Source organism: Manis pentadactyla, chromosome 4 (assembly GCF_030020395.1).
Source record: "Manis pentadactyla isolate mManPen7 chromosome 4, mManPen7.hap1, whole genome shotgun sequence".
NCBI lineage: Eukaryota > Metazoa > Chordata > Mammalia > Pholidota > Manidae > Manis > Manis pentadactyla.
The window spans coordinates 185,114,992-185,134,838 of record NC_080022.1 but is presented as its reverse complement, the minus strand read 5'-3'; the positions used below and the strand labels follow the sequence as shown (position 1 = coordinate 185,134,838).

Sequence of the window (19,847 nt, the reverse complement as noted above, 5' to 3'; positions counted from 1 at the left end):
TGTGAGCTCACCCTGCATATCCCCAGGGCCTGGAGTTATGCCTGTGTGTCTTCAGGCTCCTCTAAGTGTTTGTGGACAAACGGACATGGCCACTCTAGGATTTAGTTAGAGGAGATATGTCCTTACACTGCACTAGTGGGCTGGCTGGAGAAAGGTCCAGAAACCTCCACTGCAAAGGCTTTATTCGGCATTAGTGCTACATTCCCTGAGGACTCTATTTGATGGACAGACGTCAAGCACCTCTTATATGCTGTACACAACTGCAAGGCACTGGGGGTGTGGTGACTGCCTGAGTCATGGCAGGCAGGGGCAGTGCAGAGCATGGCCAGGCCTTGCTCACTGCCCTGCACCTGCCTTCTTGCCTGCACCCAGTTAGACAAGCTCAGGACGATCATCGAGAACATGCTGGCCTCATCTTCCACGTTGCTGTCCATGAGCATGGCCCCACACAAGGCCCCGACCACCTTAGCACCTGGCCAGATTGACCCAGAGGCCACCTGCCCAGCATGCAGCCTGGACCTGAGCCACCAGGTCAGCACACTGGTGCAGCGCTATGAGCAGCTCCAGGACATGGTCAGCAGTCTGGCTGTCTCCCGGCCCTCCAAGAAAGCCAAGCTCCAGAGCCAGGTGATTCCCACTAGCCTCCCTCCTGGGACGGCTACACATGGCCTATGGGCAGAGCCACAGCCTGGAGGTCCATGGAGGGGGTGCCATTGGCAGGGTCCCCAAGGGAGGGCTATGTTTTCCATGGTAGAACCCTTTAGTGACCCCAGGAGTGTCCGTGATCCTTCCAGAGTGTCATGGCGAGGGCAGCAGCAGAGCTAGCTCTGGGGCCTGGGGACCACAGGGAGGAGCTGGCTCCTTGGCTTAGGATGGCACCGCTGGTGGAGTTGAGCAATGCCGTTCATGTGTCTCGGGGAGACTGGTGTAGCTTTGGGGTCCACAGACTCCCCTTCACGCCAGCCTTCTGGACTCTTTCCTGATTTCCCTCCCAAGGGCAGGCTTGATGTGGGGGGGTCGGGGGAGAGCCACAGGTCCAAGTCGCACCTCTTGGACTCTGGAATTGAGACCCAGCCTATAGCGGGCAGGTGAGGAGACTGTAGCCCACACCCCAACTCTCAGGGCAGTCACGACTGAGCCTTGATCACCTCCACTGATCACCCCTGCTGGGGAACCCTCAAGGCTAGTCCTTGGGGAGGTGGGGGCCTGGAGCACATGTCCATTGGGTGGATCCTCAGAAAGGGCAGAGAGCCTTCCCACTGTCAGTGGAAAATTTGTGGAGGCAACGGAGACAAGCCAGAATGGGGTCGGAAGTTGGCCAGTCTGTTGGGCGATACTTGAAGGGCCAGCTTCTCAGGGGCAGCAAACACCTCCCAGCAGCCCCAGGGAGCCTGCCTCTGTCCCACCTGCTGCAGGATGAAGAGCTACTGGGCCACGTGCAGAACGCCATCCTGCAGGTGCAGGGCAACTGCGAGAAGCTCAACATCACCACCAGCAACCTCATCGAGGACCATCGGCAAAAGCAGAAGGACATTGACGTGGGCCCACAGGGCAGCCGGGTGGGGCGGCTCGCCCCCGACCAGCCCTGCTGTTAGACTCCTTGCCGCTTACGCTTGGCTCCTTCCCCCTCACAGGTGCTGTACCAGGGCCTAGAGAAGCTCCAGAAGGAAAAGGCCAACAAGGAACACTTGGCGATGGAGATCGACGTGGTAAGGGCCCCGGCCGGAGGAGCCCCCTCTGCCCCAGAGGCCTTCGTGGTCGCTCTTTCAAAGTCCAGGAGTGGAGGGGAGCCCACTGGGGGGATGTGGGCTCCACGGCGGGGCTCACAACTCAGGGGAGTGGGGCCCCTCCGTGGCTCTCTCCCATCTGGGCGGCCCCCTCCTCTCTCTCTGGACAGAAAGCCGACAAGAGTGCCCTGGCAGCCAAAGTGAGCCGTGTCCAGTTTGATGCCGCCACCGAGCAGCTGAACCACATGATGCAGGAGCTGGTGGCCAAGATGAGCGGGCAGGAGCAGGACTGGCAGAAGATGCTGGACAAGCTCCTGACAGAAATGGACAGCAAGGTGAGGGCCGAGGCGGCCCCAGGGGCCCTGCCCCAGGATAGTGCCTCCTTCATCAGGGGTTGCAGACTCCCACCTGCTTCCTCAGATGCCCCGGCCCCACCCCACCCGCAGCTGGACCGCCTGGAGCTGGACCCAGTGAAGCGGTTGCTGGAGGATCGGTGGGAGTCCTTGCGGCAGCAGCTCAGAGAGCGCTCTCCATTCTACCAGGCGGACGAGGCGGCCGCCATGCGGAGGTGAGCGGGCTGGGGTGTCCAAATGAAGAGCTCTCGGCCCACGGCCTGCTCCAGGGGAACGGCTGTCCGGCCCGGGACCAGGCTGCAGTAGGACTGACAGAGTTTTAGAGCTTCAGAAGCGCTTTTAGCTTAGGTCCCCTCACATTACAGTGGGGAAGGCGCCGGAGGGAGGCCGAGGCTAACTGGGCTTGGGTGTGCTCCTCTAAGCTCCCGGGACAGGGTGGGGGGCCAAGTCCCCAGAGCAGAGCCACCCAGGCTGGGGCTGGTGGGGCCCGGCCCAGGGCAGGCTGGAATCGCAGCGTTTCCACTATTGGCCGCCAGAGGGCCCCCGAGGCTTACCTGGGGAACCCTCAGGGCCCCCTCGGAGCCCTGCAGGCTCTGGCTTAGGCCAGGGGGCTGGATCCTTGCCCAGAAGCAGCATGTCTAGCAGCGGGTGTGTTCCCGGGCAGCAGGGCCCACATCGGCCTCTGGAGGGCTGGGGCCCGCCCCCCTGGCGAGCTGAGCTTCCCACCTGCCCAGAGCTGGGTTCTCCATCCCCCCATTCTGGACCCCCAGGGCAGGGCAGTCACCCTCCTGGGCATCCCATTCCTCACAGGCAGCTCTTGGCGCATTTCCACTGCCTCTCCTGTGACCGTCCCTTGGAGACACCTGTGACTGGAGAGTGAGTGCCCACCCACGCCTGGCGGCGTAAAGGGCGCAGGCACCGCAGGGCCGTATGCCCTCCATCCCCCTCCTGACTCCCTCTCTTCCTGTCCCTTCTCTCCTCCCATCTGTGTCCCACCCCTCCACCCTTCACCCAGCCTGGCCCCGTGGGAAGGCCCCAGGCAGGTGGAATGGGGAGGGGCAGTAGATTGGGGTGGTGGGATTTCCCACCCTCCTCCGCTTCTCTCTGCCCCTGCCCAGAATCATCCCTGTGACTCCTGTGGGCCCGGGCCTGCCCGGGCACCGCTCCGTCCGCCCCTACACAGTCTTTGAACTGGAGCAGGTCCGGCAGCAGAGCCGCAAGTACGGGCAGTGGAGTTCTTCGCAGGGCCCTGCAGTGGTGGCAGGGCAGAGATGGGGGGTTGAATGTGGAGGGCCCTCTGCACGGCTGGGACAGTGGGGTCTGCCAGCTTGTCCCCCGGCTCTTCCAAGGGCCTGAGTGTCAGAGGAGGAAGAGTGAAGACCTGGCAGTCAGCCATCTGTGTGTCCCTGCGGGGGTCCTGGTGGGATGTTGCCAAGGGGCTGCCTGCCTCTCAGAGCCTCTCTACCTCCTCAGCATCCCGGATGCCTCAGCAGTAGCAGCCCCGTGGGAAGGGAGGTGGGCGTCCCTCAGCGACAGCGCTGGCTCAGTGTGGGGGGCACGTTTCACACTCTCTTGGGCTTCCCCTGCCTGCTCCCTTTCCTAAGAATGGGGGCTCGACAGGAAGGATGGTTTTGCAGTTGCACATTGGAGCCCTAGGGATTCCAGGTGGGCGGGGCTCAGTGTGCAGGGAAGAGGGTGAGGCCAGCAAAGACCCCAGCTCTCCCAGGCCCGCGTTAGCTAGAGGAGCTGGGCTTCTCTCCGTTGGCTGGCCCTTCTGCCTGTTCCCCTCTTGGGAACCCAGAGAAGGCTGGCCTCAGTCCCTGGGCTACGTGGGAAGGCCCCTTCTTAACCCAGGGAGATAAAGGGTGGGTGGGCTGGGCCCTGTCTAAGCTGGGGAGGTGGGGGCCTGGAGCACATGTCCATTGGGTGGATCCTCAGAAAGGGCAGAGAGCCTTCCCACTGTCAGTGGGAAACGTGTGGAGGCAACGGAGACAAGCCAGAATGGGGTCGGAAGTTGGCCAGTCTGTTGGGCAATACTTGAAGAGCCGTTACTTGAAGGGCCAGCTTCTCAGGGGCAGCGAACACCTCCCAGCAGCCGCAGGGGCCTTAACCAACCCAGCCTGCACCCACAGCCTGAAGCTGGGCAGTGCCGCCTTCCCTCGGGGCGACCTGGCGCAGGTGGAGCGGAGTGTGGGGCGCCTGCACACCATGCACTCCAGGATGCTGATGGACATCGAGAAGGTGCAGATCCACTTCGGAGGCTCAGTCAAGGCCAGCAGCCAGATGATCCGAGAGCTGCTGCAGGCCCAGTGCCTCAGCTCCCCCTGCTACAAACGGTGGGGGTCGGCTCCTGCCACCCGTGTGACCTCACCCACTGCTGGGGAGAGCCCTGATGGGGAGGGAGCGTGCATGAACATGAGAACAGGAACGTGTGTGTGGATGTGTGTGAATGCATGTGTGAACCTGAGTATATATACGAAAATGCGTGAGAACGTGTGTGAATGAGTGTTAACGCGTGTGAACGTGAGTGTGTTAATGTGTATGCGTGTGGATTGTGTGTGGTCGTCAGGATGGTCCGGCCTTGAGGCTGCTCTGCTCACGCAATGCCCAGCCTTGTCCCTTGCTCCCGCCAGGGCTCCCAAAGACCCCTGAAGGGAGCTACCCAACCCCTCTGGCCAGCCCCCCATGGGTGTCCCAGGTCACAGCTACTCCCAGTGACTCTGCGGTCTTCCCAGGGTGCCCGACACAGCGGATTACACCTACTCCACCGTGCCTCGGCGCTGCGGAGGCAGCCACACCCTCGCCCAGCCCCACCACCATGGCCGCCTGCAGCACCCGGCCCAGGGCCTGTACCCCATGGAAGAGATCCGGATCGCCATGAAGGTCGCCGCCCAGAGCCCGTGGGAGGGTTCTGAGCATGGCTTGGTGCTCTGCCCCTCACGGAGGCAGGCCTGGAGAGCAAGTTGGGGGGCCACATGCTAATGGATACCTGCCCTCCTCCACAGCATGATGAAGTGGATATCTTGGGCATGGATGGACACATTTACAAGGGACGGATGGACACAAGGTTGCCAGACATCCTGAGCAAAGACAGTGAGTGCCCACCTGGCCCAGAAGCCCCCCAGGCTCCTTGTTCGGGTCGCACAGGAACCACCCAGCTCCTGGAAGGCCAGGCATGTCAGGGCCTCCGGACCTTGGTGGTCTTCCTCCTCCACCTCCGACTCCAAGCTTCTGAGCCTCCGAAAGCCCGTAGGTCAGTGTTTGCAGGTGGGGACAGCTGTTCAGGTTTGACCACTTGGCCAGGGTCTGTGGCGCCAGGCTTCCTCCCCAGGTGGCCACTGCTTTGCTGCCTCGGCCTGTCCCCAGCATCACCACAGCCAAGCCCTAAATTCCCTCTCCTGAGCCCCCACCACTTAGTGAATCTCCCATTCCTCTGAAGGCCCACTTCCAAGTAGCCACACCTGAGGTGTGTGTGCTGTTTTCTCACTACCCACCAGGCCTGAGGACTATGTCTGCACCTTTCTAGCTGCCTCCTGGCGCTGAACCGTACCCCCCGAGTCAGAACCCACTCAGCACCTGACACAGGCCTGGTGTGTGTAGGTTCTCAGGATATCTGAGTGAGGGGTAGCTGGCTGGCTGGCTGGCCATGTGAATGAATGAATGAAGTGCTTATAAGGGATGTATCCATGAATCAGACCAAGGACCCCGGGTGCAGCTAGCTGTGGGCAGCAGCCCTCTCCCCATCCCCGTGGGTCCCTACCCAGCTCTCACTTGGTGTCTCAGAACTGACCCTTCCCTCCACTGCCCTCCTCAGCCACAGGGATTACAAGGCCCAAGACCAAGCAGTCCCAGCCCCACGTGCACCAGCTGCGGTCCCTCAGTAACAACAGCCAACTGCCCTCCCGGCCCCAGAGTGCCCAGATGCTGGCTGGCAACAACTCAGGTAGCTTCCCTCTGGGTGAAGTGTCCCTCCAGGTGGCCTCAGCACTGCCCCGGCCTCTCCTCCTTGCCTCGCCAGCCCCCTTGCCTACCCACGGCTGTTATATATCTTTATCTCCCTGCGGAGAGGAAGGGCCTGGGAGCTGAGGATGGGTGGGAAGGATAGGAGAAGAAACCCAACATTACTGAGTGTTTGGAATGTGCCACGTTTGTGGGGTAGACACTGTTACTGTTCCCATTTCACAGAAAAGGAAATAGGGGCAGGCTTGTAGCCCCGAGCTCCAGCCCAAGTCCTTCCAGCTCACACGTGCTGCCTCTCGGAGCTGGTGCTCCCAGGCTGTGCGGCAGCTGGTGGACATGGGGCCGTAATGTGGCCCCAAGGACCCCTCAGTCTGACCCTGTCTGGGGAGGAGCTCCTCCTCGTCCCCAGTCCTGGAAGGTCCCTAGGGTCCCTGTTCTCCCCCAAGGGGCTAAATCCTGCCTGAAGGTGAGGGGCCTAAGGGCCCCCCAGGGTCAGCCAAAGAGGGACACTGTCTGGAGCCAGGAGGCCGGATCCCTTCCAAGGAACTCTGCCCAAGTCGCCCGTGCCCCAGACTGGTTTCCTCACCCGCCCATAAAGGGGTGCTGGGTCAGCGCTGCTAGAGGCCCCCATGGGACCCAGAGGAGAGGTGCCGACCTTCTTGAGAAGTTATGGACCCCCCAGCTCTGCAGATGCTTGGAGGCTCAAGGGCCACCCCTCTCCCCTGGCCCAGGTGCCCTGTCCCCTTCCCCCAGTCCCAGCGTTCAGTGAGTGCCCAAGGAGGTGCAGACAGTGGTGGTGGCCATGGCGCCGCCCGTCATGGCTTCGCCCCGCCGGGTGCTGCCAAGCTTTACATGAATGAACCATTTTTAATCTTCACATCGACAGTAAGGGACCATTATAGGGACCAGCCTCACTCACAGCTGAGAAAATTGAGGCACAGAGAGGTTAAGGAACTTACTTGCCCAAAGTCACACAGCTAGGAAGCTGCAGAGCTGCAGTTCAAGCCCAAGTTGTCGGGCTCCAGAGCCAGCGCTGAAAAGCAAGTGCAGCAGGCTGGGGCCGAGGATTCAGTGGCAACCGAGGGCCTGCGATTGTGACCCTGACCCCCAGGGCGATTGTCTCAGGGGCTCTTAGCCTCCTCCCTCCTGACCCTCCGTCCACTCCAGGGGCACTTAGACTGTGATGGGAGCAGGAGAGAGAAGTGCAGTCTAGGAAGGATCCCGCAACCATTTGTGTGAATACTGCCTAATAGTCCCTGTATTAATAGAGGAAACACTACTTACGAGGCAGGCTCTTGGCCGGACAGCGGGCTTGTTTATTTTTAACTCACAGAGCTTATAAAGGAGGTCTGCTTGGCTCCTCTGAGGACTTGCCCTCCACGCCCAGCCCAGGCGTCCCCTGCGGCACTACGCCCGGCTGGGCTGGGCCTGGCTGGCAGGCTGCTCCCGACTCCCCTGGGCTTTGGGCATGCTGTGGGCCACGGTGGGTGTGGGGAGTGAGACACAGCCCTCCTGTCTCACAGCAACTTCTCGTCAACGGAGAGAGAGACCGGTTTCCTCTGAGGTGCGCCTCTCCCAGCCGAATGTGGCCCACCCACCCAGTCCCAGTGAGGTGGCACACCTGCCAGCAGGGCTGGGGATGCACATGGACATGCCATCTGGAGAAGGGCTTGAGGAGCCCACCCGGGGGCCGCGGTCCACCACTGCTCACCGAGGAGAGCCGTAAATAAAATGTTTCTCGGGTCCCGGCTCAGGAGACAGACTAAGGAGGGCCCACTCTGGGCTGGGTGCCTCTGAGGGAGCAGGCCTGGTTTATAGCCTGAGAATTAGACCTCGGCCCCCAAACAAAATCACGCTGTTCTCTGAGGGTGCTGGGGCCTCGGGAGGCTTGAGCATTGTACTCAGGGTTGGGAAGGGACAGGACAGTCCACTTCCCAGGCTCTCTGGGGCCTGCTGTCACCCACCAGCTCTCTCCTGACCCGTGAGGAGTACTGGGTACTGCTGCCTTCCATCTAGGGAATCTGGCCTCAAGGTGGCCCTGCTGATGAGGGCACTTTGAGGAGAGTGGGATGTCAGGTGTCCATGTGTGAGCTGTACCTTGGAGCTAAGGTGAGGGTGGCAGCTGCTCTCCCACTGCTGCTCAGAGCTCTGCCTGGCTCCTGGCACCATCTCCTGGGGGTGCCACCAGCCACCTGGAAAGGCTCCTGTTTGCCATCTCTGCAGCTTACCCTTGAGTGGCTGCTGCAGAGGCAGGAGCTCAGACCCAGGGGCTGCTGGGGCTGGCCTGCCTCCCTGCTGTCCTCCTCTTCCTAGGAAGGTAGAAGTGTGTTAGGAGGAAGTTCACCTGGGAGGAGGTTCACAGGTGACTGGCATTTGCCTTGGGGCCTTGCAGCCTAGCTGCTCCCACCTGGCACCAAAGGAGCAAGAGGGCTCCCTGCTATCCCTGGCGCTCTTTGCACTGAAGTCTTGGCAGGTGGGAGGACACTGGACCACAGGCAGGGCAGAGTTCAGGGGGATGCAAATCTGTACCCGTGGCCCCCAGCCCAGGCTGGGGACCAGGGACACTTGCCCCCTGCTCCCCGCCCGCCACCCCCAGGCTTCTACAGACATGGAAGGGTCCTCTGCCTTCAGGTATGTTTCTATTGGCACCACCAGCCCCCATCTTCCCCTCTGACATGGGGAAGTGAAGTGTGGAGCATGAGGCCTGCTTACAGTGTGACAGGAGGGAGTGACAGTATCACATAGGAAAGTGTGGCTGGAAACAGCTCAGACAAGGGTTTCTACCATCCTGTGTGGGCAAAGGCGGCGGGGCTGGCTGCAGGGGTCCTGGGAGGGGGGCTTCCCCCTTCTCTCCCTGGTCTGCTGAGCTCCCTTTCATCTGGACTTAATGACCCAACCCTCTGGGCTACGCAGGAGGGTCCTGGCAGCACCCCTCACACCGGGGGTCCCTTTCTCTGCAAGCAGGAAGAACCGGCCCTGCGCTCCAGCCAGGGCTCCTGTTTCTCTCACCCTGCCTGAGAAATGTCAGGTCGCTGGCTTAGTGTCTCTGGTGTAGAATCCAAACTCACCAGCTTGGCTGGGAGGAATGGTAGCAGGGACAGACCAGCCCCAGCACCCAGGCCTCCCCAACACTCATGGAAGGACAAGGAGCAACATTCCCTAAGCACCCCAGGCCACCCCCAAGTCCCACACCTGGGCCTCGCCCACCCCCCAGGCTGTGCCCAGTACCAGGGTGGACCGAAGTCCCAGCACTGACCACCCACATGCCCGCAAGGGACTTCCCCTCCCCGCCTGGGAAAGCGCAGGTGGGCAGGGTAAGGGGTGCGGGTGGAAGGAGCCTCAGGGGTTTCCAAGCAGGAAACAAAACTGAAAGGACAAAACCAGCCCCGAAGCACGTGATCAGAGGCAGAGGCCCGGGGCAGCGGCTCCCCAGTCTGCTCCCCACTCCGCTGGGTTGCCCCACAGCAGCACTGAGGGAGGCCAGAGAAGGCCCAGAAGCAGGGTGGCCGGCTTGCCAGGCAGGGCCCCTCCCCAGCATCGCTCCGTTTCGGGCCTGACCCTCTAGCCTTTCGGCCCGGTGTGCAGAGCCTGCCGTAGTACCCGGACGACCCACCGGGCAGAGCACACCCGCGTGCTGGGCGGCGGCTGCAGGGAGGGGCTCACCAGGAGACCGACTCGGGCCTCTGCCCACCCAGCCACCGGCACTGGGAGGGCCCTGCATCTGAGAAAGGGCTCCAGTGGACGGGGAATTGCAGCACTGCCCCCATTCTAGTCCGTAGGCTGTGGGGCAGGTGGGAAGGGCCTTAAAGGAAGCCAGTCCCCGCGGGGGCCCACCCCGTCTCTGCAGCCCCAGCAGCCTTGGTTGGCCTCGGGGGCATGAATACATAGCGTGCACTCTGGGCCTGCTACCCGAAGGCAGGACAGCAGGACAGCAGAGATGGCCTGGCCAGCAGGTACCCGGTGGGCCAGGTAGCGGGATGGGGCCGCCGTCAGGCCACCAGCCAGAGAGGGCAGCTCTTCCCACTGCAGATGAAGACTGGCTCCGCGGCCGAGGACTGGCCTGTCGGGGGGGCCACATGTGAGGAAACAGAAGGGAAGAGGGTCACAGTAACCAAGTCAGGGCCAGTCCTTCCTCCCTCCACACCCCCAACTGGATCCAGCCTGTCCCATCAAGCCCCTGGACTGGACGCCTCTTGTCAGAACACCCAGACCAACCACATGGCAATGGAGCCTGTCCCCAGCCACAGCCAGCGAGCCCCTCCCTCCACCCCAAGGCCAGCGCGTCTCCTACCAAGGTAAATAAAGGCACTGCAAACCAGGGAACTTAGAAAAGTCTCTTCACTTTTTAAATTAAAATTTCACCCTGGTGAGATGATTGATTTGGGAACGAAATCCAAAGGCCAGCTCTCTGCTCTGTCATCCGACTGGTCTGGACACAGTGGGAGGCAGGTGGCTGCGAAGGACCAAGTCCCTGAAAGCCTGGGCAGGACCCACGCCAGCTCTGGTTCTGCACAAGCCCTGCACACCCAGCTGGGGACTCTGAGCCGGCCGCTGGCGGGGGCGGGGGAGCCGTGTGATGGGAGAGGGGCTCCCACCACGAGCACCGGCACCACTGGGAGCCGCTGCCCAGAGAGCGCCGCAGTGGGCTTCCTCTCCCCATTCCAGGTGTGACCTTTGAAACGAGGCGACTAGCAGACACCTTATGACTTTAAGGTCACACCCCTGGCTTCCAAACACCTGCCCTGGGACTGGGCTGAGAAGGGGTGCTGGTCCAAGAGGAGGGCCCTCTGGCCCTTCCCTACTGATCCTAACACCCTGGCAGACCAGCCCCGTTCTCACATACATTAGTTATATTTATATATTCATATATATTATAGTTATATATTAAAAAGAGAAAAAACTTGCCTGAAGAGAAACTCCTGAAGGACCCAAGTGGCTCAGGAAGTTTACTGTCCCCACCCACCCACAAAAATTCTTCTATAAAATCTTCCAGTGCGATCTTCAGGAAACCCCCACCCACCCCGGCTTCCCCCCAACCTGCCCCTGCTGTGTCCCCACGGCCCTGGACTGCCCCCACTCCAGCCCAGTGCCCGGCGGCATCCAGTGTCATCTCTGGCCATCCACGGCAGCCATGGCTTTCTGCTGGGCACCCCCCTGCTGTGCTCCGGGGGGCCACGTGGGCTGTGGGTGGTGGAGGTGGTGGCAGCTGTGGGCCGTGGGGGAGGAGGGCGGGATCCAGGCGGCCTGGTGACTGGGTGGGGATGAGGCCCAGAAGGGGCTGAAGTTTGCAGGAGGGGAGCAAGCCGCTGCTGTCATGGAGCTGTTGCTGCTCTGCAGGCCCTCGGAGGCACGAAGCTTGGAGAACATGGCCAGGGCGTCGGGGAAGTTGGGCGGTGTGGCAGGTGTGTTGCTGGGGGTGCACATCTGCTGGGAGAGAGCACAGTTGTCGGGAGGGCTGCCCACAGGAGCCCCCGATGCCGAGCTTTGCTCCATGGTTCCACAGAGCCTCCGATGGGGCTCACCCAGGCTGGCCCCTCCTTTATTCTCATTTTTCAGGCCACAGGCAGCTCCAAAGGACAAACACACCCCTCTCACCCTGAGCCAATAAAAACAAAAAATAAGGACAAATACTAACAATTTGTATAAAAACCAAAGAGCATTTCATGATGCTTGGGAACGACACCCTGAGGAGAGTCAAAAGTAAACAGTTAATTCTGACCAGAAGCCAGGGTGTCAAATTAAAGTGAGCACAAGGGAGCAGCCCAGGACACCGGCTCAGCGCCTCCCCCTGGGAAGACACCAGCTGGCTCCCTCAGGAACCCACCCTCGGATTCCCGAGGCGGTTGGTCGGGGGGAAGGCGGCCGGATCCAAGGTCTCCACCTCTGCTGACCTAGAAGCTACGGCTTCTCCCTGGCGTTTGGAACCCTTCCACACTACCAGTACCGGCCAGCAGGCCCTGGGGCCCTGGCTTCTATCATCTTGCATCTCACAATGATGCTAGGTCATTTTGATCATTCTCTGTATTACAGATGAGGAAATACAGGTCCAGAGCTCAAGTCACCTGACCAAAACAAACCCACTGCAGGGTACAAGTGAGAAGATGGGACTTCTGGCCCCACAGGCCCAACCTCTCAACCTCCGCCCAGCTCCCATCTATCTGCACTTACAGTCAAGCACGGCCTCACACCCGGGAGGGGGCCCCAGCATCTCCCCTCGTGCTCCCTGGGTCAGAGACTGGCGTCTCAGCCTGTTTGGCCCCTCAGCCCTTTCTGGAGGTAGTTATTAATATCCCAACATCTGCTGTCTTCTGCCACTACTCTGGGAGGGGGTCTCCCCAAACTCCCAACTATCTCCCACCCACTCTGAGCAGGGACACCAGCCAGGAAGGGCAGGGGCTGGTGGGGGGTGGGATAACTGATGCCCTCCCTGTGAACACTGGGGGCAGTAGCAAGGCTGGGATAGGGGTGCCATCCACAAGTGTCTTGCCAGGGGCATGGGGAAGAGGCGGCAGAGAACAAGGCCTACACAGAGCACATTCTGACCTCACAGCAGCTTCTGCCTTTCCCAGGAAGCCATGGAGTCCTTCTTTGAATTTCTCCTAATTTTAGCAACACTGGCCCCTCCCGCAGGCATGGAGCTCGGGGAGCAAGATTCTAGGGCTCTTCACCTAGCAGAGAGAGAGCTTTCACAGCTCTGCAGCTAAACTCCAGCCAGACTCAGGGAGCAGCCCACGGGAGGGCGGGAGGCAAAACCCGTCCTGTTACCAGGGCTGGCCCGGTACCAGCAGCTGGGGTGCTCCAACCATTGTCTTCCTCAGGGGCAGCCACAGGACTCAGAGGAGGCCTGGCCCCACCCAGACCATTTCCCTCCTCCCCTCACCATTCTCCACCCTCCCACCCCAACCCCGGAGCTGACTTCTCAGCAGCAAGAAACAATGAATGGGGGAGCGGTAGAGCCAATTGCATCACACCACCAATATTTCCCCAGATCACCAAGCCAGCGAAGCCTGTCTCCTCAAAGACATCCTGCACCGGAGAGCCGGGATCGCCTGGCTCAGGAACAGGCCTGTGTGAGCTGGGCAAGTTCCTGAACTTCTGTGGAGTTTCTCTCTGCTTTGGTAAAACCATAAACCAGGGGTTTGGACCAGATGCTCTAAAAAATTGCCCCTCCAGCTCTGTGTTTCTAACAACTGTGGCTGGTGCTTTCCAGCTTCTCAAGCACACCCATGTCCACTGTGCCCTAGCAGTGTCCCACCGCCTCCCATCCAGAGGGCCTTTCTCAGGAACCCCCCCTTCATTGGGAAGATGCCTCCGACTGAATGTACAGTAATTTACCAAACAACTGTTTATCAGGTACTCATGCCCTGGGTCACTTCTGGTATTGCTATTATGCTTTTACTGGTCAGGTTTTATTTAACTTTTTCCTTTTATTGTCTCTACAAATGTATTACTGGCTCCAGGAGGGAGGCGTTCTCCACTGTGTTGATGAAGTCTGTTTAAACTCAATACTTGGTGCACTGATGGACACACCAATTATGTCTATTATAAAACCTGCCCCCTGCCTTCAAAGATGCTTCAAAGAGGATCGCAAATCCCTTGGAATTTGCAGAGGAGCAGCAGGACCTAAAGCGTCACCAGTCCCAGCTCTCCTGGGTGAGCCTCCCTGTTCTCGGCACCCAGAATGGCTCTGCTGGAGCCCTGGGCCTTTTGGCATGGCCACAGTTGGTGGAGCAAAGCTCAAGGCTCTTTTGAGAGATGGAAGCAGAGCCTTCTCAGGCTGAAGTGCAAGGTGGGAGCGGCAGTCATGTGCAGGCAGGGCAGGGTCTCCTGGAGACAACCCTTAGGTTTACAAAGAAACCGGCTTCAGCTGCCACAGGCCTGCAGCCAGTACAATTCTCCCAACACATTCCAAAACATGTTGGGTTTTTTTTATAGAGCATGAGCCATTCTAAGAGAAAAGCTGGTTAAAAGGTCAAGACAGACCCTTCCCCCCACTTGTCCTTTGCAGCTACACGAAAACAGGATGCCAAGGACAAGACAGCAGAGGAACCATTTGTGGCTCCCCCTGGCAGGGTGGCAGCTCTGAGAAGGGAACCATGAGCAAGGACACCAAGTGTTAAAAATGCCAAAAATGCACTCCAGAAGCCACAACACATCTCCTGGGGAATAATGTTTTACAACCCCTATCTCAGGGCCCAGTGCCTCCGGCCCCCGGCAGGGCTAATAGGTAACTAGGGGGGTGGGGTGGAGAAGGCATGCAAGCCGCTGAAGTGAAAGGATGTCCCGTGCTCCTGGAAGGCAGGACACCCCACTGGCCAGGAGGGCAGAGGCTTGGGGCTGGGGGCCAGTTTGGAAAAGAGAAGCAAATTCAGACTGGAACTACTTCTGTTTCCTGTACATGTCTTCGCGTACTGAAATCAAATGCAGATCCTTGGCCTTATCTTGTCAAGATCTGTATGTCCTCCACGCTCAGGGCATGTCCTTTTCCCACCAACAGGAGGAAATGAACATATCTGGGGAGAGCCCAGCTCCCTGAGCCAGGGTGGATTTATCCTCCTCCTGTTCCCTGTAGAGCTGCTTCTCTGGCTGGGGGGCTGCCACTCAAGCAGCAAGTGGGGCCCCCCCATAAACACTGACACCCCACTCCCAGGCCCGCTCCCCTGGGGGCCCCCTCGACCCCGAGCTCTTAGGCCGAAGTGGAGCGACGCAGGCGGCCGGCCCTCGCGGCCAGCCCGGGCCTCACTTTCCTGGAAGACATTTTGGCTCTTTGTTTACATCGCGGCGGGCGCTCCCCGGCAACATGGCTGTCACCGCCGGCGATGACAGCGGCCTGGCCCGTGCCCTCGGCGGCCCCCGCCGGGGCCGTACTTACCATCTGGTGGTGGTGGTGGCTGTTGGGAATGTTGGTTTCTTGGAAAAACGTGCTCAGGGCGGTCTGCGGACAAACACAGCGGCAGGGCGGCGGTTAACCGGGACGGGGCAGGAAGCCTACCGCCGGCCCGGTCCACGAACAGGCTCGTCCGCCCGGTGCCGCGCCCCCGGCCCCAGGCGCGCCCCACGCAGGCCCCGAGGCCGCGGATCGTCGACCGGCGCGGTAAACAGCGCGCCGCCCGCGTCCCCGCCCCACGGGTCCCCGGGCCGCCTGCGCGCTCACTCTGGCCCGCACGCACCTCGAACTGCCAGTGGGCCGCCTGTAGCAGCTGCTTTGCCTGGTCGGCTGCGCAGCCCGCGGCCAGCACGAACTGGTTGATCATGACCTGGTGCCGCAGCTCGTCCATGTTCACCGACATGGCTCGGCGGCCGCGGGAGGCCGGCGTCCTGGGCTCGTGCTCGCCGCCGCCGCGGCTTGGAACCTCGCCGCCGCCCGCCGCCAGGCGAGTGTTGTGACCCGGCTCCCGCGGTTGCCGACACCACAAACAACGGCGCGGGGCGGGGAGGGTCCCAACGTTCGGGGCCACGAGCCGCAGCCGCTGATTGGTTCGCGCACTCGGCCGGCGCCGGCTCCGTGCGGACGTTCGATTCGAATCCCAAGGCCTGCGGCTCGCACTGTTTCTCTTTCGGCTCGGCCGCGCCCATTGGCGGAAGCCGGCGCCGTGGGGCTCCCTAGCATTGGCCGGCCGCTGTGTTTTGGCTCTTTCGGGCTTGTGGTTGGCCACGGCCGGGCTTTTGAGGCGGAGCCGTGAGTGCTGATTGGCCTCCCCTGGGCCCGTTTGAACTCAACTTGAAAACCTTGACTATGTGCTGATTGGCCGAGGCCGTCTGTTTGCTGTTGTGGGCTTGGGGGTGGTGCGGATAAGTTCATTCATTACTTCATTGAAACCGAACATGCTCAGCTGGAAAAGCAAGACAGAGTGGCTTTGACTCATTTCCTCTGAAAGATGTGGTCATCTCGAGAAACAGAATGATCAAAATAGAAGAGAGACAGGACCTGTGCAGCTGCTCGAGTCTCAAAATTGTTTATTTTCTTTTTAACTTTCAAGTAGCTCTACTTTTGTAAGCCTTTTATTGAAATATAACGTGCCCGATGTGTATGTTCCACCCAGTGTGTATGTACTGATGGAAAACAGCTTCGGGCAGTATAATGAGGTTATTCCCATTTAGTCTGTCTTTGTTTTGAACGGATAGGAGTCAGCTTTTTGCCTGCCAAGACCCGTTTCATGCCTTCTTCCGGTCAGTAGTCTCCCCAAGGGCTAAGCAGTCTTCTCCTACACCTAACCTTTTAGACCAAAAACTTTGCTCTGTGACCATGTAAGCCAATGTTGACGTCCACTAAGTGTAATTGCAAGGGGGAAAAAAATGAGACTTTCTTAGTGACTAATATCCCCCAAACTGAGAATTTTTTTTCTTAAATTGATTGACTTAACTCAAGCTTTAATTTCTACCATCTTTTTAAAAATAAGAGTGTTTCTATGCAGACTGACTGGCTCTCAACCCTAGTCATTTAAAAACAAAGTATATGCACTGAGCTTCCATTTTCTGGATTAGGATTTGACCTTCAGGATTTGTGTTTAGTAATCATTGGGGTGGGGAAAGAACTAGATATTTAAACAGACTGAGGATGGGGCAAGGAGGTTAGGAAGGTAAATATTACAAAAATTCACTGTTATAATTTCTGTTTCTGAAAAACATCTTGGGATCTGAAATACCAATCAGACTATATTTCAGTTAAGGGTCTGCCGAACAGGAGGCTAAGTAGAAAGCAAGCCATCGTTCTATTCTGACTTTGCCTAAAGCGGATTTAACTCTCCATCTAAGGGCACTTAACGTATAAAAAATAGAATACAAATAAGGAAAAAACTACACCCAATGTGTATGTGCTGATGAAAAACAGCCTCGGGCATTATAATGAGTTTATCCCATTTACCTTGTCTTTTTGTTTGTTTGTTTTGAAGGGATAGGAGTCAGCTTTTTGCCTGCTGAGACTTGTCACGTCCCCAAGGTGCACATGGGCTGAGACCTACAGAGTAGAGCACAGCTTGCAGCCCTTCCCTTCCAGTAATTGCAAGGTGGAAACAAAAGTGAGCAGCCAGCAGTTTACATTGCCAGGGAGCTCGGGCCACAGGCAGCCTCAGAACAAGGAAGTACTGTCTTCGTGGGGCTCCAGTTTTCACAAGTACATACAGGTGTCAAACGTGCTAAGGCCATGAGTAGCAGGATCTACCTGGGCAGAGGCATTTCAGGCTACAGGAGCCCTTAACTCTTAATAAAGAAGTTCTCAAGGTAGGTAAGGGTCCTGAAAACACCAAAATCGCCAAACCTATTTTTTCCTGGCTATCCGGGCAGTTTATTCTGAAGGTTTCTTTACTGTTTACCATTTGCAGGGCACAGCTATGGGCCCCTGGAAGGGTTAGGGAAGGCGAGACCCCCAAGCCAAAGACACTCAGGTTCTGGGTATCTTCTGTGGGCATAGGTTCCTCTGGGCACAGAGAGAGACAGCAACAGAGTTCTGCCTGTGATTTGCAGTCCTGAGTATGGAGATGCTTGATCAATACTTAGGCTTCTGAGAATTCTGGATGGAGATGAATGTGGGTAGGGCTCCCCTTTTCAGGCAGTTCAGTGTAGGAGTTGTCCCCCTCCTGGGAGCTCAGGGAGAATGAATGAGATCATGTCTGCAGAGGGCTTTGCGCTGTGGGGATGAAAGCTGCTCCCTAAGTGCAAGGTATTATTTATGGAGGTATTATTTTAATCTGAGAGGAAAATGTGCAGCAGATAAAACAGAGCAATAAAAACATGCTCATTAATAACAAATAAAACTCAGTAATTCCTCGTTACATCAATGGTCTAAGCTACAGGAGCCATGAAGCTGCGCTGGAAACACCCTCAGCCCGTGTTCCCTGCAGTGGTTCGGGGATGTTATAAAGTAAGCCTGAGTGGATGCTGAGATGGGCAACGGTAACCGGACCAGAACACATAGCTGCCATTTCCCCAGCACCTCCTGTAGGGCTTCCTGTGAGCCAGGCCCCTTTCTAAGAGTTTCTGTCTGTTAACTGCTTTCAGTCCTCACAAGACAGAGGCCCATTTCACAAGTGAGGCAGTTGAGCCACAGAGGAGGGAGGAGCTTATTACCCAAGGTCACAGCAACAAGCGGTGGAGGGAGGCACTGGCCCAGCCTACTTCCAGAACCTTGCAGTAACCGAGACAGCATGCTCTCTCCCCTAATGCCGTAGCTGTCACCTCAGTGGGGCTCACAAGGGTGCCCTTGCCATAGAAGAACTATTGAGGGCACTGGGATTTCCACTGGGGGTGCTCAAAAATGAGTGAGCCCCTGTGGGGAAAAGGGAACACCAGCTGTCTTGGCCTCCCTAGTGGAGAGGGGAGAGGCTGATAATCCCCTCCATCATCTCTGCAGGGCATTTGATCCGTATTCCTTTTTCTTCCTTTCTGCCCCTTCCACCCTGACCCAAACAGGTCCAAAAAAGCTGAGAGAGGGAACTTGAGGGCACTCAGGTGTTGAACAGCCACCACATGCAGGCTCCCTGGGAAACTTGGTACACCTCTGCACATCTCTGACTTGTAACTCCAATAGGCCTGAGGCTCAGAGAGGTTGAGGAACCTATTCAAGGTCACACAGCCCCTGCCCTATTTCTGGTAGCACTGGGATTAGATCTGGGTTTGGTTGATCCCAAATACCATTTCCATTTTCCCCTCTCTCCTTCCCTCCCTCCATCCTCTCTTCCTTCTTTCCTCCTTTCCCTCCTTCCTTCCCCTCCCTCCCTTTTTTTCTCCTCCCTCGAATTCTTATTTCTTATTTCCCTAGTGCTGCTTCAAGACACCAAGATAAAGGGACAAGGTAGCCAGGAGAGGCAGAAAGGTGTTGAGAGGAGAGAGAGAATGGAAAAGGATGCAAGTGCCAGGATATGAAGATACCACGAAGCCGAACAGCGCTGAGGCCCATCGGGCAGCTGGGTTAGGCAGGAGCCGCTTCCTGAAGGTCAGGCCCAGGAGGTGGGGGCTCGGGGCTCATAGGTGGGAGTCCCTTCTCTGTTCCTGGACTTCTAATGTTATTGCTGGCTTTTGTTTGTTTAGTGCAAACTATTGTTTGCTACTCTTTTTAATAGCAAATTTATTCTGTTTCTTCTTTCTGGTGGCTTAGGTAGACCTTACCACTTTTGAAGCACTAATTTTTTCTAGTTCTTTTCCTTAAAGAGGACTGGGGCTTAGTGCAGGAGTACTGCTTCTACTCCAGGCAAATCCCAGTCCTCCTCTTTGATAACTGAGATTTATGTCTGTTGAGAATGTACCATGAACCCATCTCTGTGCTAAATTCCTTATTTGGATCACCTTATTTAATACAACAATCCACGGAGGTGGGGACTGTGCATATCCCCAATTAACAAATGAGAAAAGCTGGGTCATAGAGGTTAAGTGATTTTCCCAAGGTCACTCAGCTAGCTCAGGGTGACATGGAGATCTGAACTCAGGTCTGGGTGTTGGATCCCAGAGCCAGTGCTCTCAAATGTCACATTCTCCTTTCTCAGCCTGCCCACCCACCGGCATCCACTTCAACTTCTCCCTCATTGGTACTGAAAATATAGAAAAGCTGGTCTGAGTGGTTGGAAGTATCAGGAAGGTCAAAGCTAATCCCCGGTGATGACTTCATGCTGGTTTATACCAGCTGGTTTATACATGTTCACCGAATATCACCAGCCCCACAAGGGACAAAGGCCATACCACTCCCGGCACAGTTAATGGCATTTCCCCAGAGCAGCACTGGTGGCCTGTACTTTCTATCCTGTACCTGCCAGCCCAGAGATAAGGCAGCCCTGCCTCCAGTTGCCGGGCGTGTCTCATGGTAGGTGAGTCTGGC

The 19,847-nt window shown here is 58.0% G+C and overlaps 3 protein-coding genes across 4 annotated transcripts in view; 1 reads left to right on the top strand and 2 right to left on the bottom strand.

Annotated features, from left to right (window-relative positions):
• The window catches only part of QRICH2 (glutamine rich 2), a 36,464-nt gene extending 28,675 nt beyond the window's left edge, over nt 1–7,789 (top strand). Inside the window, exons 11-22 of the mRNA XM_057499542.1 lie at nt 373–627; nt 1,416–1,538; nt 1,635–1,709; nt 1,898–2,062; nt 2,174–2,295; nt 2,891–2,956; nt 3,199–3,300; nt 4,213–4,416; nt 4,816–4,963; nt 5,086–5,173; nt 5,895–6,023; nt 7,564–7,789. Of these exons, the coding sequence (XP_057355525.1) occupies nt 373–627; nt 1,416–1,538; nt 1,635–1,709; nt 1,898–2,062; nt 2,174–2,295; nt 2,891–2,956; nt 3,199–3,300; nt 4,213–4,416; nt 4,816–4,963; nt 5,086–5,173; nt 5,895–6,023; nt 7,564–7,766 (1,680 nt within the window). The 3' untranslated portion in view covers nt 7,767–7,789. The remainder of the gene's footprint in view (nt 1–372; nt 628–1,415; nt 1,539–1,634; nt 1,710–1,897; nt 2,063–2,173; nt 2,296–2,890; nt 2,957–3,198; nt 3,301–4,212; nt 4,417–4,815; nt 4,964–5,085; nt 5,174–5,894; nt 6,024–7,563) is intronic.
• On the bottom strand, nt 7,329–11,081 carry LOC130683611 (collagen alpha-1(III) chain-like). The gene is made up of 2 exons (XM_057501727.1): nt 8,980–11,081; nt 7,329–8,945 (listed from the first exon to the last, which is right to left on the bottom strand). Exon 1 carries the CDS (start codon nt 10,116–10,118, stop codon nt 9,105–9,107), a length of 1,014 nt encoding a protein of 337 aa, XP_057357710.1. The 5' UTR covers nt 10,119–11,081; the 3' UTR covers nt 7,329–8,945; nt 8,980–9,104.
• Nucleotides 10,363–15,637, bottom strand: UBALD2 (UBA like domain containing 2). Of its 2 annotated transcripts, none has more exons than XM_036900331.2 (3): nt 15,211–15,637; nt 14,913–14,975; nt 10,363–11,467 (listed from the first exon to the last, which is right to left on the bottom strand). In XM_036900331.2, the coding sequence occupies exons 1-3, from the start codon at nt 15,328–15,330 to the stop codon at nt 11,147–11,149; spliced, it is 504 nt and encodes a 167-aa protein (XP_036756226.2). In that variant the 5' UTR covers nt 15,331–15,637; the 3' UTR covers nt 10,363–11,146. The 2 variants fall into 2 exon arrangements, with proteins under 2 accessions (XP_036756226.2, XP_036756225.2); XM_036900330.2 differs by having other exon boundaries at nt 10,363–11,464; nt 15,211–15,610.
• Nucleotides 15,638–19,847: the final 4,210 nt, after the last annotated feature.

Excerpts from the sequence above, each read along its gene's own strand:
- UBALD2 (XM_036900331.2), bottom strand. The coding sequence starts at position 15,330 with ATGTCGGTGAACATGGACGAGCTGCGGCACCAGGTCATGATCAACCAG. Across the intron at positions 14,976-15,210 it reads CGGCCCACTGGCAGTTCGAG|ACCGCCCTGAGCACGTTTTT; the intron begins GTGCGTGCGGGC and ends GTTTGTCCGCAG. Across the intron at positions 11,468-14,912 it reads GCCACCACCACCACCAGATG|CAGATGTGCACCCCCAGCAA; the intron begins GTAAGTACGGCC and ends GCTCTCTCCCAG.
- LOC130683611 (XM_057501727.1), bottom strand. The coding sequence starts at position 10,118 with ATGTGGCCCCCCCGACAGGCCAGTCCTCGGCCGCGGAGCCAGTCTTCA.